Consider the following 22,664-nt stretch of genomic DNA (forward strand, 5'->3'; position numbering starts at 1 on the left):
TAGTTTCTCTCCTTTATTAAAGGTAAATTGTTTATTGTTTTATCTAAAGGTCAACCAACTCCTCCTGGAGACTGGATCCAATCCCTTTTGTCATATCAAGCATTTTGCTTTTCAGTTCCTTCTTGCTCCTTTATCAGCAGTTTTCCCCTTTTTATAGGATCATTCATATCAACATGTAAACATGCTCTAGTAGTTCCAATCTACAAACACACAAAAAACTCCCTTTACTCCAAACCACCCTCTGGCCACTACCTCTTCTCTGTTCCAGTTTATAGCAAAATTCATAGGAGTTGTATGTTTGTATGTACTCATTGTCTTCATTTCTTTTTTCTTTTTTTGGTCTTCATTTCTTCTCGTTTTCTCCTCAGCCTACTCTGTTCAGATTTCCTTCTTTTCTCCCCCTCACAAAAACTGCTCTTGTCACCAGTAATCTCCATGTTGCCAGATAAAGTGGTCATTTTCTAATTGTAAGTAACTTCTCAGCAGCTTTGATATAGTTGGTTATTCCCTTAAAAACATTGCTCTCTTGGCTTCCATGACATTATAATCTCATAACTCCTTTTTCACTGGCCACACCGTACTCTCCTTTGCTGAGCCTTCTTTTGCTCGACTCTTCTTAGATGATCTCATTCAGTCTCATTGCTTTAAGTTCTGGCTATATGCTGATGACTCCCAAATTTATATATTTAGCCCTAACTTCTTTCTTAAACTCTAGGCATATATGTCCAGCTGTTTGTTTGGGTATTTAATGGGCATCTCAAATTTAACATGTTCAAAACAGAACTCTTCGTTCCCAATACTCTCATTCCCTCTTATGGTCTCAAACTCAGTACTCTCCAGTTTAATAAATGATGTCATCATCCACACATTTGCCCATACCAAAACCTGTGTGTCATTCTTTGATTCCTTCATCTCACCTTGTTTCAAATTCATAAGTAATTCTTAGCTACTCTTCTAAAATATGTTTAGAATTTGCCCCTTCATTCCATCTCTGTTGCTCTTTTCCTGGTCTAAGCCACCATCTTTCCTTTAAACTACTGTATTTTTGCCATGTATAACGCGCTCCTGTGTATAATGTGCACCCATGTTTCTGGCCCAAACTTTCAGGGAAAAAATATTTCATTTTAATTTTGTAATTCAAATTTTTATTTGATTACATTTAGGTACTTGTTTTTTGTTTTATAAAGGAATTTTAGCATTTATTTTTTAACATATTATGGAACAAGAAATTATAATGTAACGAATAATTACAAAACACAAGAACAGATACAAGGTACAAGAAATTTTATGTACCAGTAACAAATTTATGATATTTAGGCATCATAGAAGGTCAAGAACTCTTCATCGTTGCAAGTTCGTCGTAAGTTCAATAAAACTGATTATCATATTCCAGGGTATTATTTTGCATATGGATATTGTTATTCGCTTCTAGAGTTACGCTTTAACTCATAAGCATAAATAAAAAATTAAAAACATTTATATTGATACAGAATTAGTACTACCCATGTATAATGTACATCCTTATTTTTCCCTCACAAATTTGGGCAAAAAAAGTGCACATTATACATAGCAAAATACGGTATTCTAATAGACTCCAAACTTGTTTTCCTGCCCTCATTTTTTTTAAAATTCATTTTTTAGTTAGTTGACATACAATATTATATTAGTTTCAGGTGTACAGCATAGTGATTAGACATTTATGTACCCTATGACATGATTACCCTGATAAATAGTACCCATCTGGCATCATAGATAGTTATTGCAATCCTATTGACTATGTTCCCTATGCTGTACTTTACATCTGTGTGACTATTTTTAACTGGCGAATTGTACTTAATCCCTGTCTTTCTTTGCCCATCTTCCCAACCCCCCTCCAATCTGGCAACCATCAATTTATTCTCTGAATCTATGAATTTGTTTCTGTTCTGTTTGTTCATTTATTTTCTTTTTGGATTCCACATATAAGTGAAGTCATATAGTATTTGTCTTTCTCTGTCTGACTTATTTTATCTAGCATAATACCCGTCCATCCATGGTGTCGCAAATGGCAAGTTTTCTTTCTCTTTTATGGCCAAGTAATACTTTATTGTATATATGTACCACGTCTTTATCTGTTTTTCTATCGATGGACACTTGGGTTGCTTCCATATCTTGGCTATTGTAAATGATGCTCCAGTAAAGATGGGGGTGTATATATCTTTTTGAATTAGTGTTTTGGGTTTCTTCAGATAAATACCCAGAAGTGGAATTTCTGGGTCATATGGTAGTTTTATTTTTAATTTTTGAGGAACCTCCATACTGTTTTCTATAGTAGGAATACCGATTTACAATTCCACCAATAGTACACAAGGGTTCCTTTTTTTCCACATCCTCGCTAACACTTGTTTGTTGATTTATTGATAGCAGCCATTCTGACAGGTGTGAGGTGATAGCTCATTGTGGTTTTAATTTGCATTTTCCTGTAATAAGTGATGCTGAGCATCTTTTCTTGTGTGTTGGCCATCTGTATGTCCTCTCTGGAGAAATGTCTATTCATGTCCTCTGCCCGTTTTTTAATCGGATTTTTTTTTTTTTATGTTGAGGTGGATGAGTTCTTAACATATTTTGAGTGTTAACCCCTTATCGGATATATCATTTGCATATATTTTCTCAAGTTGCCGTTTATTTTGTTGAAGGTTTCTTTTTTGGTGCAAAAGCTTTTTAATTTGATGTAGTCATATTTGTTTCTTTTTGCTTTTATTGTCTTTGCCCTACGAGACATACCAAAAAAAAATATTGCTAAGACCAATGTCAAAGAGTTTATTGCCCATATTTTCTTCTAGAAGTTTTATGGGTTTGGGACTTAAATTTATTTAAGTCTTTCATCCATTTTGAGTTTATGATTGTATATGGTGCAAGAAAGGGGCCTGGTTTCATGTTTTTGCATGTATCTGTCCAGTTTTGCCAACACCATTTATTGAAGAGACTCTTTACCCCATTGTATATTCTTGCCTCATTTGTTGTAGATTAATTGACCATATAGGCATGGGTTTATTTCTGTCTGCCCTCATTCTTGAAGTCCTTTTTTTCACACAGCAACCCGAGTTATCTTTTAAATGTTTTCATTCAAGAGGGAGTGAGTTATCCAAAATCCAGAGGAAGAACAGTCAGTATTATTGCTAAGTGCAAAGTCCCTGAGGTAGGACCATGCTTGGTGTATTCAAGGAATCACAGTAGAAAAATGGTGAGGGAAAGACTGGTAGAAAATTAAGTCAGAGAGAAAGAAGCGAATAGATCCTATAGGACTTTATTTAAATTGGAATCTATTGGACGATTTTTAAGCAGGAAAGGGGCATTTTAAAGTAATTGGTCTTGCTGCTGAGAGAAGACTCTGTAAATGGCAAGGGTGGAAGGTCAGAGACTAATAAAGGGGATTATGTGATAATAAATGTTAGTGGTTTGATTAAGGTGGTGGTGGTAGAATGGTGAGAAATGTTTGGATTGGGGATGTATTTTACAGGTAGGACCAACAGATTAGCTAATGGTTTAAATGATGGTATATGAAAGAAGTAGGATCATCAAGCATAACTCCAAGTTTTTTGACGTGAACAATTAGATAAAATGGTGTTGTCATTTATTGTAATGGGAAAACTCTGCAAAAGGAGATTTGGGTGGCTGTGGTTTAAACATGTAAATTTGGGGTGTCTGTTAGATATTCAAAGGACATGTCCATTAGGCAAGTAGAAGTATGTCCAGGGAAGAGGTTTGGGCCAGAGAAAGAAAATTGATATGTACAGTTATTTATATATAGTTAGTAGTAAAGCCTGATGGTGTCACATAGAAAGTGAATATAGAGAAGAGATCCAAGACCTCACTGAACCTAGAGCACATTAGCATTTACAGGAGGAGGAGCCAGCAAAAGATGCTAAAAGAACAAGTAGTAAAGAAAGGAAAACTGGGAGAGTCATGTCTTGGAAGATAAGAGAATAAAGTGTTTCAAGAAGGAAGGAGTCATCAACTGTGTCAAATATATTGATAGTGGAAATAAGAGGAAGGTTTGGCTTCATAGAGGCCACTGGTGATCTTGACAAAACCAGTTTCAGTAATCTGAGAAAACAAGGTAAGGAAGTGAAATACACAGAATTGTTTTATGAGTTTCGCTGTAAATGGAAATGAGATAGGGCAGTAGCTGAAAAGGTTTTCAGGATCAAGGGAGTTTTATTGTCTGTTTTTGTTGTTCTTTTGTTGTTGTTTTTTAAATTAACTCATTCATTCATTCATTCTGAAGTTTCCATGTTGAAAACATCTACCAATTTCAATTTATCACCCACTCCCCTTTCCAAATGCTTTCATCTTTCTAGAGCTGTTTTTCTCAGCTGTCTGTTCATGTCCTCCCTGTGGTTCTTCTGGCCTTGGTGGTTTAGCTCTTTTCACTTGCTACCCACTTTTTAGCTGCTGTTATTTCCCATTCTGAGCTCCCACCCACACTGTTTTGTTCATCAACTCTTCCCACCTGAGTCCTCACACCTACTTCTGTGGGTGGAGCCATTCCCCTCACCTGAATTGCCTGCATCCTTTCAGTTTTCCTAACCTGCCATGTTCTTCTCATCATTTCAGTTCCTCTCACCCTCTTATATCTTCAGCTTCTCTTGTCTTTCCTTTTACCTGTTTTAATTTGTCTCTACACCTAATACTGTTTACCTTGTCTTAAACATGTGCTCCCAAGGTGAAGAATTCTAAAACTGGAAAAAACATTTGAAGCAACTGTTTTCAGGCATTGGACAACAGATGGTATAGAGCTGTGATCTTTCAGGAAAGATAAATATAGGAGGTTATACTACACATGCAGTTCTGCTTTCTAGCTAGGGATATTTTGTAAACTTTGGCACATGGTATTAGAACCCAACAGAGAACAGTAGTATCACTAGGCAGGTGAAACAAAGACATAAGTTTGGGTATGCTGGGGTGGCTGTAAATAATGGGCAGGGTACAGGGGTTGCTGTGCAGAGATGGCCACCAGAAGTGTGTGCAAGGAACCCTTGAGTCTTTGGCCAAATACTGAGCTACACGTGTCTAGGATGAGATTAAGTGAGGGCTAGCAGAGAACAACGATTGGGGTAGAGGGGTGGCACTGTGAGCTGGAGATTGTAGAGGTTACACAATGCTGGGAGGTGGGGGGCATTTGTGTCCTGATATGCTGGAGGAGGGAGAGCTTGTGGAACTCCCCAGTGCGCTTTGGAGACCTCAGAAGGGCTATCCTAACAAATCCTACAAGTTTTGACAGAACCAAGCTGACTCTCCAATAAACTAACTGCCTGCAAGAACAAAACTCCCAACATTTTTTAAAGGAACTAAACACAGTCCAAACTCTGAATGTAGCATCTCTAATACCAGGATGTAATAAAAATCAGTGGACATATCAAGAAGCAAGTGTGATTCATAACTGGGAGGAAAAAAGTGAATAGAAACAGATGCAGAGATGATAGATTTTTGGAATTAGCAGACAAAGGATTATAAAAGCTATGACACATAAATTCAAGAATTTAAAGGAAAAATGGCCATGATGTGTGGGAAAAGATCTCAGTGAAAAAATAAAACTATAAAAGAGATCCAAGAAGCTCAACACATGACGAGCAGCATAAACACACTTATGTTGCAGATCATTTTCAAATTGCTGAAAACCAAAGACATAAAGAAACTCCTAAAAGCAGACTGAGGAAAAAGTAGCACATTATGCAGGGGGAAAAATAATGATTGCTGAATTCTCATCAAAAATTGTCCAAGCCAGGAGATAGTGAGATGACATCTTTAAAGGGCTGGGGAATTAAAGTCAACCTAAAATTCTGTATCCAGCAAAAATATCCTTCAAAAATTGAGGATGAAATGGAGAACATTTTCAGATTTTTTTTTAAAGGCAGAAGTATTTGTCACTAGCAGATTTACACTACAAGAAATGTTAAAGGAGGTTATTGAGACTGAGGGAAAATGATCCTAAATTACTCCTAGAGAACAGGTTGCTGTAGGCCTCCCCCACTTACAGTCCTTAATAACACAGTTCAAAAGGATCAAATCTCAGGAAACTTTGCATGCTGAGCCAAGTTCAGCACTCAATAAAGGAGTAAAAAAAGTCTTCACTCAACAGTGTAAAAGTCACAATAAAAAATTACCAGGCATGCAAAGGAGAAGGGAACACATAATCAGGAGATAACTCAATCATAAAAGCAGGTCCAAAATGAAAGGGATGGGCCAGCCCGGTGGCTCAGGCGGTTAGAGCTCCATGCTCCTAACTCCGAAGGCTGCCGGTTCAATTCCCACATGGGCCCGTGGGCTCTCAACCACAAGGTTGCTGGTTCAACTCCTTGAATCCCTCAAAGGATCGTGGGCTCTGCCCCCTGCAACTAAGATTGAACACGGCACCTTGAGCTGAGCTGCCGCTGAGCTCCCAGATGGCTCAGTTGGTTGGAGCGTGGGCTCTCAACCACAAGGTTGCTAGTTTGATTCCTCGAGTCCCGCAAGGGATGGTGGGCAGCGCCCCCTGCAACTAAGATTGAACACGGCACCTTGAGCTGAGCTGCCGCTGAGCTCCCAGATGGCTCAGTTGGTTGGAGCGCATCCTCTCAACCACAAGGTTGCTGGTTTGACTCCCGCAAGGGATGGTGGGCTGCTCCCCCTGCAACTAGAAATGGCAGCTGGACCTGGAGCTGAGTTGCGCCCTCCACAACTAAGACTGAAAGGACAACAACTTGAAGCTGAACGGCACCCTCCACAACTAAGATTGAAAGGACAACAACTTGACTTGGAAAAAAGTCCTGGAAGAACACACTGTTCCCCAATAAAGTTCTGTTCCCCTTCCCCAATAAAATCTTCAAACAAACAAACAGAAAAACAAAATGAAAGGGATAATAGAATTAGCAGACAACCTTAAAACATAAATCTTACAAATATCTAGAAAGATGTAAAGGAAAACATAAGCATATCAAGAGAAATGGAAGATAGAATAAAAAGACCCAAATAAAGCAAAAAGAATAAAAGTGTTTTTAAAAATAATAGATAGGTTAAAAGTAAATGGATGGAAAACATACACAAAAATATGCCAACTAATAAAAAGAAAATCGAAGTTTTAATTAATATCAGACAGTATACTTCAGAACCAGGAATGTTACTGGTGTAAAAAGAGACATTTTATGATGATAGTCATTTCCAAAAGCATATAATTCTAAATGTAGAGCTTTAATATAGAAGATGCAAAATCTATGGAACTGAAGGAAAAGTAGATAAATCTATAATTATGATTGGAGATTTCAACACCCCTCTCAATAGAGAAACAGAAAAGTAGAGAAAATATCAGTAAGGATATGGAAAACTTGAACACTATTGACCAAATTAACCTAATTGACATTTATAGGACATTTTGATGAACAACAGAATACACATTATTTCCAAGAGCATATGGAACATTCACAAATATTTTGGACCATAAAAAAGGGAAATACATTTAAAAGGATTGAAGTCATTCAGAGTGTGTTCTCTGACCACACAAAAATTTAATCAATAAATAGAAATCAATAAACTGAAAAATAACTGGAAAATCCCCAAGTATTTGAAAATGAAGCAGCACTTCTAAATGACCCAGGGATTAAAAAAGGAATCACAAAGGAAATTAGAAAATACTTTAAATAAAGTGTAGCTTATAAAAAGTTGAGGGATACAGCTGAATAATGCTTAAAAATTTATAGAATCAAATGTTTATATTAGGAAAGTAAACAAGTTTAATGATCTGAGTTTCATCTTAAGAAACTTGTAAAAGAAGAGCTAATTAAACTCAAAATAAGCAAAAGGAGGAAAATTGATAAAGATAAGAATCTAATACATCTTAATACCAAAAATCCCCAGTGAGGAAAATGCAAGTATATTTTGGATATTAACCTTTTATTGGATGTATCATTGGCAAATAACTTCTCCCATTCATTAGGTTGTCTTTTCATTTTATTGGTTTCCTTCACTATGCAAAAACTCTTTAGTTTGATGTAGTCCCATTTGTTTATTTTTATCTTTTGTTTCCCTTACCCAAAGAGACAAATCCAAAAATCTACAGCTAAGAGTGCTGTGAAATATAGGCAGTTTACATGTTTTCTTCTGGGAGTTTTATGGTTTCGGATTTTACATTTAAATAGACTGTTTATTTCTGCTCTGATCTCTATTGTTTTCTTCCTTCTACTCACTTTGGGCTTTGTTTATCCTTCTTTTTTGCTAGTTCCTTTAGGTGTGAGATTAGATTGTTTATTTGAGATTTTTCATATTTCTTGAGGTAGGCCTGTATTACTATGAACTTTCTTCTTAGAACTGCTTTGGTTGTGTCCCATAGATTTTGGGTCTTTGTGTTTTCATTTTCATTTGTGTCAAGGTGCCTTTTGATTTTTGTCTTGATCTCGTTGTTAACCCATTCATTGTTTATAGCATGTTATTTAGCCTCCATATGTTTAGTTTTCTCCTTGTAATTGATTCTAGTTTTATAGCATTGTGATCAGAGAAGATGCTTGATATGATTTCAGTCTTCTTAAATTTACTGAGACTTGTTTCATGGCCTAACATTGGGTCTGTCCTGGAAAATGTTCCATGTGCACTTGAAAAGAATGTATATTCTGCTTATGGGTAAAATGTTATGAAATGTCAAATCCATCTGGTCTAGTGTGTCATTTAAAGCCACTGTCTCCTTGTTGATTTTTTTGTCTGGATGACTATCCATTGATGTCAGTATGGGGTGTTAAAGTTCCCTACTATTACTGTATTGCTGAAGCTCTCTTCCTTTATGTCCGTCAATATTTGCTTTATATATTTAGGTGCTTCTACATTGGGTGTCTAGATGTTCATAGGAGTTATATCTTCTTGTTGGATTGATTCTTTATCATTACGAAGAGTCCTTCTTTGACTCTTGTTAAAGCTTTTTAAAGTCTATTTTTAAAGTCTATTGTGTGATGTAAGTATTGCTACTCTAGTTTATTTTTCATTTCTATTTGCACTAAACATCTTTTTCCATCTCTTTCTTTTCATGCTCTGTGTGTCTATTGACCTGAAATGGGTCTCTTAGACAGTATATGTGTATATGGGGCTTGTTTTATATCCATTCATCCACCCTACCTTGTCTTTTGATTGGAGCGTTTAGTCCATTTACATTTAAAGTAATTATTGATAGGTATGTCGTTATCATTTTATTGTTTTATGAATGTTTTTTAGTTCTTCTTTGTTCCTTATTTTCTTGCTCTCCGGTATGTTGATGACTTTCTATAGTGTTATGTTTGGATTGCTTTCTTTTACTTTTATTTCAAAAATCTTGTAGACTTGGTTCGTAGTTACCATGTGCTTCACAAAAATTTCAAGCTGTGTGTATAGCAGTCTCTTTTAAGTTGATGGCCGCTTAATTTTGAACACATTCTAAAATCACTACAATTTTTACTCAACTGCCTTCATGTTTATGTTTTTGTCATTTTTTACTTCTTTTGTGTGTGTGTGTGTGTGTGTGTGTGCGTATGTATATCCCGTAATTTGTTGTTGTAGTTACACATGATCTTCCTGCTTTTGCCTTTTAACCTTTGTACCAGCTTTATAATTGGTTGATCCACTGCTTTTATTGTGTTTGCCTTTGTCGGTGAGAATTCTTTTTCTATATTTTCTTATTCATATTTTTTATAGATTTTTCCTTAAAAGATGTTCCTTTAACAGTTTTTTATAATACTGATTTAGTGGTGATGAACTCCTTTATTTTTTTCTTGTCTGGAAAACTCTATCTTTCCTTTGATTCTAAATGATAACCTTTCTGGGTAGAGTAATCTTGGTTATAGGTCTTTGCTTTTCATCGCTTCAAATATTTCATGCCAGTCCCTTGTGGCTGCAAAGTTTCTGGTGCAAAATCAGCTGATTGTCTTATCTGAGGTGCCTTCTACATAACTAACTGCTTTCCTCTTGCTACTTTAAAGACTCTTTGTCTTTAACCTTTGGCATTTTAATTACGATGTGTCTTGGTGGGGGCTTCTTTGGGTTCATATTGTTTGGAAACCTCTGCACTTCCTGGACGCATATGTCTATTTCTTTTGCCAGGAAAGTTTTTGTCATTTCTTCAAGTAGATTTTCAATCTCTTTCTCTCTCCTCCTTCTGGTAGCCCTATGAGGTGACTGTTGGTGCACTTGATGTTGTCCCAGAGGTCCCTTAAACTATCCTTATTTTAAAAACTTCTTTTTTCTTTTTGCTGTTCCAATTGGGTGTTTTCTGCTACCTTATCTTCCAGATTGCTGTTCGATCCTGTGCTTCATGTAATTTCTGTTGATTTCCTTTAGTGTATTCTTTTCTGTTACTGTGATCTTCATTTCTGACTGTTTCTTTTTTATGTTTTCTATCTCTTTGTTGAAGTTCTCACTGAATTCATCTATTGTTTTCTTTAAGTTCATTGAGCAGCCTTATAACCCTGTTTTGAACTCTGTATCTGGTAGGTTGCTTGTCTCCATTTCATTTAGTTTTTTTCCTGGAGCTTTGTCCTGTTCTTTCATCTGAGACATGTTTCTTTGTCTCCTCATTTTGGCTGATTCCCTGTGTTTGTTTCTGTGTATTAGGTAGAGCTGCTGTATCTCCTGGTCTTGGCAGAATGGCCTATGTAGTACATTTTCTGTGGGGCCCAGTGGCATAGTCTCTCTGGTCACCTGAGCCAGCTGTGCCAGGGGTGTCCCTTGTGTGGATTGTGTGTGCCCTCCTGTTGTACTTGAGTCTTGATTGCTGTTAGCATGTCAGACCCTCAGGCTGACTGGCTGTGAGTGCTTGCCATGACTACAATGGATGAGCTTTTGTGTGTGGGCTGACCTCACGGAGCAGAAATCGCTTTAGCGAGGCTCTGGTGCCCGCTGAGTCTGCCCTTTGGGGTTGTCATCTGTGTAGCTGGTTGGGTGGTACTTTGCTGTGGTCTGAAGCTGGCTACAGGGTGTGTTAGTTCTAGATCCTCTTGGGAGGGACTTCGGTGAAAGCCAAGGTTAGCCGCTGCTTGTGCTGGGCTTGAGGTCGTCTGGTAAGAGATACGAACTGATCTACTGTTGGCTGATGCTTGTGCTGTGCTTGGAGGCACTTGGGAGATGTCATTTTGTGAACCAAAGCCAGTGCCAACTTGTGCCGGGCTTGTGGCCACTTAGTTAAAGCTGTTTCAAGCCAAGACTGGCTACCACTTATGCCAGGTTTGGGGCCACCTGATGGAAGTTACAGTGCAAGTTGAGACCGGTTACTGCTTATGCTGGACTTAGGGGTGTTTAGCAAGAAGTAGATGCTGCTTGTTTGGGGTTGTGGACCTTGGAAAGATTTTTGGAAGGTCCACAGCACAAGCCGAGGCAGGGCATTTGTGTGGAGCAGGCACTGGAAGAGGCTTGGGCTGTGCTGGCAACTTGAGTGGGAGGGGGTATCAGAGAGTTAGCAGGGCAGGGTAAACAGTGTTAGCCAGGTTAATAGAGACTCAGATTGGGTGTCCACCTGTGCCTGCTGGCTGAGTGGGAGGGGAGTTCAACAAAAGAACAGTGGCGCCTGCCAACACTTCCATCCCCAGGGACAGCTGCCCCGGGGTGGGGGGGGGTCCCTGCCCGTCCATCCCTTGTCCTGAAGCTAGTCAATTTAGTTCTTCTTTGTATATCTCTGGTCCTTTTCAAGCTGCTGCCCCTGCCCTGGAGCCCAGACAAATGAGTTTGTGAGCAAGCAAGTCCATCCGCGGGCCATTTAAGAGGACAGCTTGATCTCCTGCAGCACTCTGTTTCACATGGATGTAATCCCTGCTGATTTTCACAGACAGGTGTTACGGGGATTCCTCTTCCTGGCACTGGTGCTCCCGGCTGGGGAGTCCGGTGTGGAGCTGGGACTCTTCACGCTTCAGGGGGGACCTCTGCAGCCAAGATATCCTTCCCAATTCTTAACCACCACACATGGGTGTGGGAACTGCCTGTTCCATGTCTCCACCTCTCCTACCAGTCTGACCTGGCTGCTGCTTTATATTCTCAGTTATAGGACTTCTGTTCAGCTAGACCTCAGGTGGTTCCCGATGATAGTTGTTCTGTAGTTTAGTTGTAATTTTGCTGTGGTTGTGGGAGGAGGCGAGCACAGCATTTATGGACTATACCATCTTGACTGGAAGTTCATAGAATCCTAATAAATGTAGGAGGAATAATAGAACTACAAAATTAGTATTTGACAAGTATAGTAATAATTCATTCATGTAAGAAACATTACTCAATGCTAAAACTAGTGGAGAATAGCTTGATAAGGTACAAGATATTTACATGGGCTTAATATATCTCCCAAATATTTATTAATAGCGATGTATAAAAAATAACTTTATGGTGAAGAAGCCTGGCAGATACCATGTTTATCAAGAGGTTGCCGTTAACATCCTCAGTAATGACATAAATTGAAATCATGTTCCATCTGATAAGATGCAATGAACGAACACATCATCACTTTTGTAATATTCCTCCAAAGATGCATAATCTGATTATAGTCATAAAGAAATATTAGACAAACCCAAATTTTGGGAGACATTCTGTAATTTTCAAAATTATCAGTCATGAAGTCAAGGAAAATCTGAGGAACTGTTCTAGACTAAAAGAAACTAAAGAGACATGATAACAATGTGTAATTTGGAACAGGGTGTAATACAATGCGTAATTCTGAGGTGGGTTTTTTAAAGATATTTTGGTACAATTGCCAACACTTGAATGGTATCTGAGGACTATATGGTAGTAATATATCAGTATCAATTTCCTGATTTTTATGGTTGGAAATGTACTTGTGTTGTAGGAATTATTGGTAATGGGACAGCAGGTCAGCAACTTACTCTCAAGTGGTTCAGGAGGAAAAAGTTATGTATACTGTATTTCTACTTTTCTGTAACCTTGTGATTGTTTTAAATTTTTTTTTTTTAAGATTTTATTGGGGAAGGGGAACAGGACTTTATTGGGGAACAGTGTGTACTTCCAGGCCTTTTTTCCAAGTCAAGTTGTTGTCCTTTCAATCTTAGTTGTGGAGGGTGCCGTTCAGCTTCAAGTTGTTGTCCTTTCCGTCTTAGTTGTGTCGGGCACAGCTCAGCTCCAGGTCCAGTTGCCGTTTCTAGTTGCAGGGGCACAGCCCACCATCCCTTGTGGGAGTAAAACCGGCAAACTTGTGATTGAGAGGACATACTCCAACCAACTGAGCCATCCAGGAGGCAGCTCAGCTCAAGGTGCCCTGTTCAATCTTACTTGCAGGGGGCGGAGCCCACCATCCCTTGTGGGACTCAAGGAATTGAACCGGCAACCTTGTGGTTGAGAGCCCACTGGCCCATGTGGGAATCGAACCGGCAGCCTTCGGAGTTAGGAGCATGCCACATTTTAAATATTTTAAAAACACTTTTGGCAGTTAAAAAGATAAAATTTATTGGAAAAATCACATGCATGATCTCTTAATGATGCTGAATAACAGAAGGAGGTATATAATACAATTTTAGTAAGTCAATTACATAGTAAAATTAAATTCTTTTTTTGTCCTCTCATTTTCCGTACGATTGCTTATATATTCTTTTAGAACCAACGTTCTAATACTTATGAAGGTAGCATATTTTTCTATTCTATCTTCAAAGGTTGCTCAAGAAACAGATGTTAGAGCCCAGATTCGTCTGCAGTTTCGTGATGTCAATGGAGAGCTCGTAGCTGTGCAGAGATCCATGGTGTGTACTCAGAAAAGCAAAAAGACCGAATTTAAAACCCTGGAAGGAGTCATTACTAGAACAAAGTAGGTGTATATTTTATATTTGAATATCTTCATTTTTCTGCCTTTCAGTTTCTTTATATTTTTTTCCCTACTATTTTAGCTTATTTTAGTTAGCACATTAATTTTTTTAACATTTATTTTTTACAGCAATTTTAGGTTCTCAGTAAAATTGAGCAGAAAGTAAAGTTCGTGTATATTCCCTGCTCACACATATGCACAGCCTCACCCACTATCACCATTAAATTTTTTATTTTGATTACTCTTAGATTGGTGCAAAAGTAATTGTGGTTTAAAAGGGTAAAAATAAATGCAAAAACTGCAATTACTTTTGTACCAACCTGATATTTATCAGTTAAACAATGATTCCGTTAAAGATTTATGACAATGCTCTATTCCTTTGAGTAATTTATGAACAGTTGCTGAATTGAAGGTGCATAATCACTCAAACACAGATTGAATGAATGAAAAATGCTAGTACAGTAATACCTTGGTTTTTGAACGTCTCTGTTGATGAACATTTCGGTTTACGAACGCCATAAACCTGGAAGTAAGTGCTTCAGTTTTCGAACACAACTCAGAAAAGTCGAACATGTCATGCGGCTTCTGCTGAGTGCAAGATCCTGAGGCCCAGTTGTCGGCTGTTTTCGAAAGTTTCAGGACTTGAACGGTTTTCTGGAACGGATTACGTTCGAAAACTGAGGTACCGCTGTGTCATGTGTAGGGATGAGTGAGATTAGAAGCAGACAAGTAGGAAAGAGTAATAATTTGTCTCTTTCAACTGTTAGCATTCTGTTAGAGCAGGTGTGCTCTTATAGTGAATATGGATTTTGAAATTAGGTTGCCCTGGCTTCAAGGCTTTATCTTTGTTGAACAGATTACTTAAGGATCACCTTACGACTACTTTTCATTCATTTGTTTGTTAAACTAATTAAATATTTCCTTTATTTAACCAAGAATGTTTAGTACCTGTTATGTGTTAGAGACACTTATAGTAGCCACTGGCTTCTCAGGCGGGTTATTTTCATTGACTTCTAAACACACTCAGGTCTCTCCCATACCCTCGCATTTCATTTTACTCCAGTTACTGTGTCCATCTTCCCCTATTTACAGCTAATCTTCCCAAAGAGTTGTTGATACTGTTTCCATTTCTTTACTTCCTCCTCACTTCTCCTCTAGCCCTATTCTTCTATTGAAATATCTCCAACTAAGGTCACTAATAACCTCTGTGTTAATGAAGATAATGCTGTTGCTATGTAAAATAGACCTCATAGTGAGTGAGCCTCTATTTTTTTCATTTGTAAAATCGGGATTCATTATCACTGTATATATCAAGAAAGATTGAGCTAATACATATAAAATGCCTAATATGAGGTCTGACAATTAAGTTCGCAAACTTGCCACTGTGCGCTTACATTGGCAGCACTGTACAAACAGCTCGGTAAGATTTCATAACCTTGGTATATCAGTATCTCACAGCTGTGTTCGTATTGACATGTGGCTGAGTGGCGTTCGTTGTTGTTGTTGCTCGTTTTTGTGTGCCGTAGCGAGAATGTCTGAGCTTGAATTAGAGCCACGAACAAACCTTAAATTTCTTGTTAAACATGGCAAGAGTGGAAGTGAAATCAGGGACATGTTTGTCCAAGTTACGGGGATAATCCTATGAGGGAAATGGCGGTGTACAAATGGATTAAATGTTTTTCTGAGGGGAGAGAACACGTCACTGATGAAGAGAAGTCAGGGCAGCCATTAATGAGCAGAACTGACAAAAACATTGCAAAAATTCATTGAATTGTGTGTCAAATTCGTCAGCTGACTGTGAGAAGCATAGCAGACCAAGTAAACATCGAAAGAGAAACAGTTAGGAAAATCTTAACTGAAAATCTTGGCATGAGAAAGGTGTGTGCAAAAATGGTCCTGAAGGAGCTCACCAATGAACAAAAGCAAAGGAGAATCGAAGTTTGCCAAGACCTTTTATAGGGGCAAGACTATGTTTTGGGCCGTGTTATCACTGGTGATGAAACATGGGTGTACCAATGCGACCCTGAAACAAAGCATCAAAGCGCACAATGGAAGTCAGCCAATTCTTCACAACTAAAAAAGTTCCGTCAGTCCAAATCAAGAGTCAGAACGATGTTGCTAAACCTTTTTTGATATCAGAGAGATTATTCATTATGAATTTATGACAACTGGCAAACAGTTAACCAAGTTTACTACTTGGAAGTGCTGAAAAGGCTGCAAGAAAAAAATTAGATGACTTGAACTTTTTGCCAACAATTCATGGCTGTTGCATCACGACAATGCACCAGCTCACACGGCACTGTTTGTGAGGGAGTTTTTAGCCAGTAAACAAATAACTATTGGAACACCCTCCCTACTCACCTGATCTGGCCCCCAACAACTTCTTTCATTACCCAAAGGTAAAGGAAATATTGAAAGGCAGGCATTTTGATGACATTCTGGACATCAAGGGTAATACGATGACAGCTCTGATGGCCATTCCAGAAAGAATTCCAAAATTGCTTTGAAAGATGGACTAGGCACTGGCGTGGCTGCATAGCTTCCTAAGGGGAGTACTTCGAAGGTGACTGTAGTGATATTCAGCAATGATGTATGTAGCACTTTTATGAGGATGAGTTCACGAACTTAATTGTCCGACCTCGAATGTAGTAAGAGCTCATGTATTAGTTTTCTGTGACTGCTATAACAAACCACAAACCCAGTGGCTTAAAACAACACAAATTTATTATCTTACAGTTCTGTAATTTAGAAGCTTGAGTTGGGTCTCACTGGCCTAAAGTCAGGGTGTTGTCAGGGCTATGTTCCTATTTGGAGGCTTTAAGGAAAAATCTATTTCCTTGCTCTTTCCATCTTTTAGAGGCCACCCACATTCCTTGGCTCATGGCCCTTTTCCTCCATCTTCAAAGCCAGCAATGGTGGACAGTTTTCACCTCTTCTACCTCCCTCTCCCACATTTAAGGACCCTTGTGACTACCTTGGCCCCACCCAGATAATCCAGGATAATCTAAAGTCAGGTGATGGGCAACCTTAATTTCATCTGTAATCTTAATTCCCCTTTGCCACATAACCTAACACATTCACAATTCCAGGGATTAGAATATAGACACCTTTGGAGGGCCATTGTTCTGTGTACTATAACTCAGTAAATGGTAGTTGTTAATCACTTCTTACATAAACAGTCTTTTTAGACTTCCATGACATGTCACAACACTGATCCCTCTTTCTTTCCCTTATACCCACATTCTACCCATCAATAAAGGTTGGAGTTCTGTAGGCTTACTCCTAGATCCTCTTTTGTTTGTGCTCTGTGTTCTCTTCCTAGATAATCTCATTCATATCACTCAAATTACTGTGTATTCATAGGTGACTCACAAATGTATCTCTCCAGGCCAGACTTGTTTCCAGACCCATGTGCCTAACTGCCTCTCTCATTTTCTACCAGTTGTTTCAAAAACACCTCAGATTCAACCATACCAAGTTCATCATCCTTCACACTTGACTCCCCTTAAAAACCTCCTACAATCTGGTCCTCTTGCAGTGCTCTTCCTCTCAGTGTATGACACCACTATCTATTCAGTGACACAAGCCAAGAACCTAGTCTATCCTGACACCTTCCTTGCTCTCCATATTCAGTCCATTACCCTGTTTCCCTGAAAATAAGACCTCGCTGGACCATCAGCTCTAATGCATCTTTTGGAACAAAAATTAATATAAGACCAGAACTTGTATTATATTATGTTAGATAATACCAGGTCAGGTCTTACAGTAAAACAAGACCGGGTCTTATATTAATTTTTGCTTCAAGAGACACATTAGAGCTGATGGTCCGGCTAGGTCTTATTTTCGGGGAAACGTGGTACCAAGTCGTATGGATGTAACATAAATGTCTTTTGAGTGTGTTTTTCTCCATCTCTACGACGGCCATTCTAGTTTAAGCTATGTACCATCATCTTTTCCTGGTCTAATGTGACAACCTCCTGATCTATGTGTGTCATCTCTCCACAAAACATTCTCAATTCATTCAGTGTAACATACGTATTGGAATATATAAACGACAGTAAAGACAGCCACGGCTTCTGTCCACCTAATCTAGTTAACAGATACTGGACAGAAGATGTGAAAGAAAATAGTGGATTTGTCCTTCTGCTGAAAGATATTGAGAGATCTCTTGGAACCCAGGGGCAGGGATGCTCCTGGCTCTGGGTTTAATGATGTAGGAAAATCATTTAAAGGACTCTGAGGGAGTTCTCTCGATTGGATTGCTTTGTCAGTGTGACCCTAGAACTTGAGGCCTACTGATTAAGAATCCTCCCTGAATTTGCTTAGATGGGTACCACAAAGGGTTACCTTTACTCTCCTTTACCATGTGTCTGTTACTGAACAACCCTTTATCTAAACTACACAGTCTTTCGGTGTTTTTGTTTAAATCCCCTTTGCCTGTCTGCTGTGGATCATCGTGTTTTGTTTTATTCTTTTAAGTCTCTTATTTTCCTTATTTTTAGGTTTTACGGGTGGGAGATAGTTTATTTTCCTCTGTGTATTGTCTATAAATATTTTAAATTATTATATTTAAAAGTCCAAAGAGGACAAATAAATTCTGGCATCTTTTTCTCTACCACCCTGTTTTACATACTTTTTCATCAGTGAGCAGTGCTGAATCATTTCAGAATATTTTTTAGTGTGAGAAAGCTATTGCAACACAGGATGAATGAGGGAACTTTGTTTTGTTTTGTACAAGTATACCATAAAGGATTGATTAAGCAATAGAATAGTTCAACTGGAGGTTATTTTACATGAATTCTTGATTTTCGTTTTCTATAGGCATGGCGAAAAGGTCAGTCTCAGCTCTAAGTGTGCAGAAATTGACCGAGAGATGATAAGTTGTCTTGGGGTTTCCAAGTCTGTGCTGAATAATGTCATTTTCTGTCATCAAGAAGATTCTAATTGGCCTTTAAGTGAAGGAAAGGCTTTGAAGCAAAAATTTGATGACATTTTTTCAGCAACAAGGTTTGTAACCTTTAATTAGACTTTGTAGCCCATTAAGTTATTGAGCCACGGTAGCAATTGGATTCTTCTTTTTTAAACAGATTAAATTTTAAAAGCAAGTAAGTCATCAGTTACTAACTCTCTCTCAGTAGCAACCAGTGGGCGTATTTCCTTTCAGTTTATTTTCTATGCATGTTTACCTGGTTGACAGTGTATATGTAACTTTTTCATTTACCGTTATGTCATAAGCATTTTCTAAGTTATTAAAAACTCTTTTAATGACTGTATAATATTCCGTTGTTTGAATATACTATCATTTCCTTACCCAGAAATTTAATTTTTATTTAATATCTTCAAGGTACATTAAAGCCTTGGAAACTCTTCGGCAGGTACGTCAGACACAAGGTCAGAAAGTAAAAGAATGTCAAACAGAACTAAAATACCTGAAGCAAAATAAGGAAAAAGCTTGTGAGATTCGCGATCAGATTACTAATAAGGAAGCTCAGTTAAGATCTTCAAAGGAAATTGTCAAATCCTATGAGAACGAACTTGATCCATTGAAGGTAATTTGATTTCTTGTATGCTAAGGAGAAAGTCACCTTTTACTGTGGTAGCACTTGCCCTTAAGCACTTTACTTTTATATGAATTTTAATTGTGTACATGTTGCTTAAAAAAATTACCAGAGACTACAGAATGTTATGGTTTAATGTCTTAGGTCTGCATTAAATGGTTTGTCTTAAAATTGCCCAAAGACCTTGGATTTGAGAGATTAGTAATGCAGATCGCTGGTTGTTAAATATCAGTGTAATGGCCCAACTGTACTGTTCTGTATTCTTAATATTTTTTTTTTAACTGACAGATCTTTCTAGGGAATTTTTATAATTTGCAGGATGTTGTTGACAAATTTTGGAATTGATGCATAGCATATTGATATACAATCATGCACCATATAATGATGTTTTGGCTAACAACGGATCATATGTATGATGTGGTCACCTAAGATTATAATAGAGCTGAAAACTTCCTATCGCCTAGTGACTCTGTAGCCATCCTAACGTTATAGTGCAGTGCGGTTCTCTTGGGTTTGTGGTGATACTGGTATAAAGAAACCTGTGCTACCAGTTGTATAAAAGTATAGCACATACATAATACGTGACACTGATAATAAATGACTAGGTTACTGTTTTATGTATCTACTGTACTTTTATCATTCTTTTATACTGTATTCTTTTTACTTATAAAAAATGTTTGCTGTAAAACAGTGCGCTCCACTGTGCTGACAGCAGCCTCATCTCATGTGTACCGTGTCTCTTCATTGCATCATTTTCTCTTGTGCTTTATTTAATCTTGTGTTATTTTGTTCATCATGGCCCCTAAGTGTACAAAATCCACTGCTAATGTTGCTAGTAAGAGGCCCCATTGAGGGATTGACCTGGAAACTAAATTAAAAGTGATTAAAGGGGTGGCCGGTTGGCTCAGTTGGTTAGAGCGTGGTGCTGATAACACCAAGGTTGCTGGTTTGATCCCTGCACTGTGAGCTGCGTCCTCCTTAAAAAAAAAAAAAAAGTGATTAAAGACTACAGAGGTGGAAAATCAGTGATGGTTACTGCTTGCCCATCAGGCATGTCCCATTTTACCATGGCTACGATCTTGAGGAACAAGAGCGAAGTGATGGAAATTATTACCATGTTTCCCCGAACATAAGACGTAGGCGGACCATCAGCTCCAGTGCGTCTTTTGGAGCAAAAATTAATATAAAACCTGGTCTTATATAGTATAATATATAATATAATACCCGGTCTAATAAAATATAACATAACGTAACATAGCATAACATAATACCCAGTCATAATTTTTGCTCCAAAAGATGCAATAGAGTTGATGGTCTGGTTAGGTCTTATTTTCGGGGAAACACAGTAAAGGATCTGCTCCACTGAAGTCAAAAAGATGATGAAAATTCAAGAACGACTTGTACCAGACATGGAGAAACTTCTGATGATCTGGATTGAAGACCAAACACAGAAGCGTATCCCTTTCAGCACCATGACGATCACAGCCAAAGCAAAAAGTTTGTATGCAATGTTGAAAGAAAAGGCTGGACCCTACTACTGTGTGAATTTATTGCTAGCTGTGGGGGTTTAAGCTATTCAAGAATAGTTATTCATTACATAATGTGAAAGTAAGTGGTGAGTCTTCGAGTGCTGGTGTGAAAGCAATTGAGGAATTTTTGGAAACGCTAGAAAAGCTGATTCAGGGGGAAATTACTTGCCAGAGCAAATATTCAATATGAATGAAACCTTCCTATTCTGGAAATGGATGCCTGAAGGCTTTTAAGGACAGAATAATAGTCTTACTTGGGGACCATCTTGCAGGCTGCAAATTGAAACCCTTTGTGATCTGGCATAGTGAGAACCCCAGGGCCTTCAAGCATATCAGTAAGCACACACTACCGGTACCAGAGGAGCAGTAAGAAGTCATGGATGACCCAGCTCCTCTTCCAAGATGTCCCCCTGAATTGCTGTGCCCGTGAAATGGAAAAGTACTGTTTGGAGAATAACATACCTATCAAGATTTTGCTTATTGTTGACCGTGCTCCCGGATGTCCTCCTTTTATTGGTGATCTTCATTGCAATATCAAAGTGGTGTTTCTGCCTCCAGTCACCACCTCTTTGATCCAACCAGTGGATCAAGGAATGATGGCAGCTTTTAAGGCCTCCTGCCTGAGGAGGACCTTTGCCCAGGCTATTGCTACAACTGAAGAAGACTCTAAGAAGACACTGATGCAATTCTGGAAGAATTATAACCTCTATGACTGCATCAAGAACCTTGCTTGAGCGTGGGGTGGTATCACCAAGAAGTGTATGAATGGCATCTGGAAGAAGACATTTAAGTTCACCATGACTTCCTAGGACTTGCCAGGATGAGGAGGTTACAGAAGTCCCCTCGGCTGTGGTTGAGATGGCAAACAACTTGAACCTGGGTGTTGATGAGGACAACATGGAGGAGCTCCGAGAGGGGGTTCCTGAGGAATTGACTAATGAGAAGTGGTTAGAACTGTAGCAGGAACACATAACTGGGGAAGAGGCAGGAGAAAAGGAAACTGCAAGAGAAGAAAAAGAAGAACCCCCAAGAAAATGCATAGTGAAGGCTTTAGCAGAAGTTTTTGCAGAACTCAACAAACTCCTTAAAAAGTTTGATAACATGGACCCCAACACTGAAAGGTTTTCATTAGTAGAGAGGAATGTTCATGGTATATTTTCTGCTTACAAGCAAACCTGTGATGAGAAAAAGAAACCACCATGGACTATTTCTGAAGAGTGACACCCACTTAAGAAGATCCCCAGGCAGGTCCTTCAGGACGTCTTCCAGAAGAAGACATTGCTGTCTTCGGCGATTGCAGCTCCAGGTGTGTTCCCGCCCCTGCAGACCTTCCAGTGGGATGAGATGTGGTGATGGAAGACAGTGATGTTATGGTCCTGACCCTCTGTAGGCCTCGGCTAATGTGTATGTTTGTGTCCTAGGTTTCAACAAAAAAAGTTTAAAAAGTTAAAAATGGAAAAAAGATTATAGAATAAGGATATAAAGAAAGAATATTGTACAGCTGTACAATGTGTTTGTATTTTAAGCTTAAGTGTTATTACAAAAGAATGGGAAATTTAAAGTTTACAAAGTAAACAAGTTACAGTAAGTTAAGGTTAATTTATTATTGAAGAAAAATATTTTTTATAAATTTAATGTAGCCTAAATGTACAGTGTTTATGAAATTTACAGTAGTTTACAGTAACGTCGTCAGCCTTCTCATTCACCCCCACTCACTCACTGACTCACCCAGAGCAACTTCCAGTCCTGCCAGCTCCATTCATGCTAAGGACGTATAAGCGGACCTATGCAGTTCAAACCGGTGTTGTTCAAGGG

The 22,664-nt window shown here is 38.4% G+C and overlaps 1 protein-coding gene across 2 annotated transcripts in view; it reads left to right on the plus strand.

The window, feature by feature from the left end:
• RAD50 (RAD50 double strand break repair protein) overlaps nt 1–22,664 on the plus strand; it is an 80,914-nt gene that overhangs the window by 3,544 nt on the left and 54,706 nt on the right. For both annotated transcript variants that reach the window (XM_033096552.1, XM_033096553.1), the window contains exons 3-5: nt 13,614–13,765; nt 18,584–18,769; nt 19,107–19,311. In XM_033096552.1, coding sequence (XP_032952443.1) covers nt 13,614–13,765; nt 18,584–18,769; nt 19,107–19,311 — 543 coding nt within the window. The remainder of the gene's footprint in view (nt 1–13,613; nt 13,766–18,583; nt 18,770–19,106; nt 19,312–22,664) is intronic.

Source organism: Rhinolophus ferrumequinum, chromosome 24, assembly GCF_004115265.2.
Source record: "Rhinolophus ferrumequinum isolate MPI-CBG mRhiFer1 chromosome 24, mRhiFer1_v1.p, whole genome shotgun sequence".
Lineage (NCBI taxonomy): Eukaryota > Metazoa > Chordata > Mammalia > Chiroptera > Rhinolophidae > Rhinolophus > Rhinolophus ferrumequinum.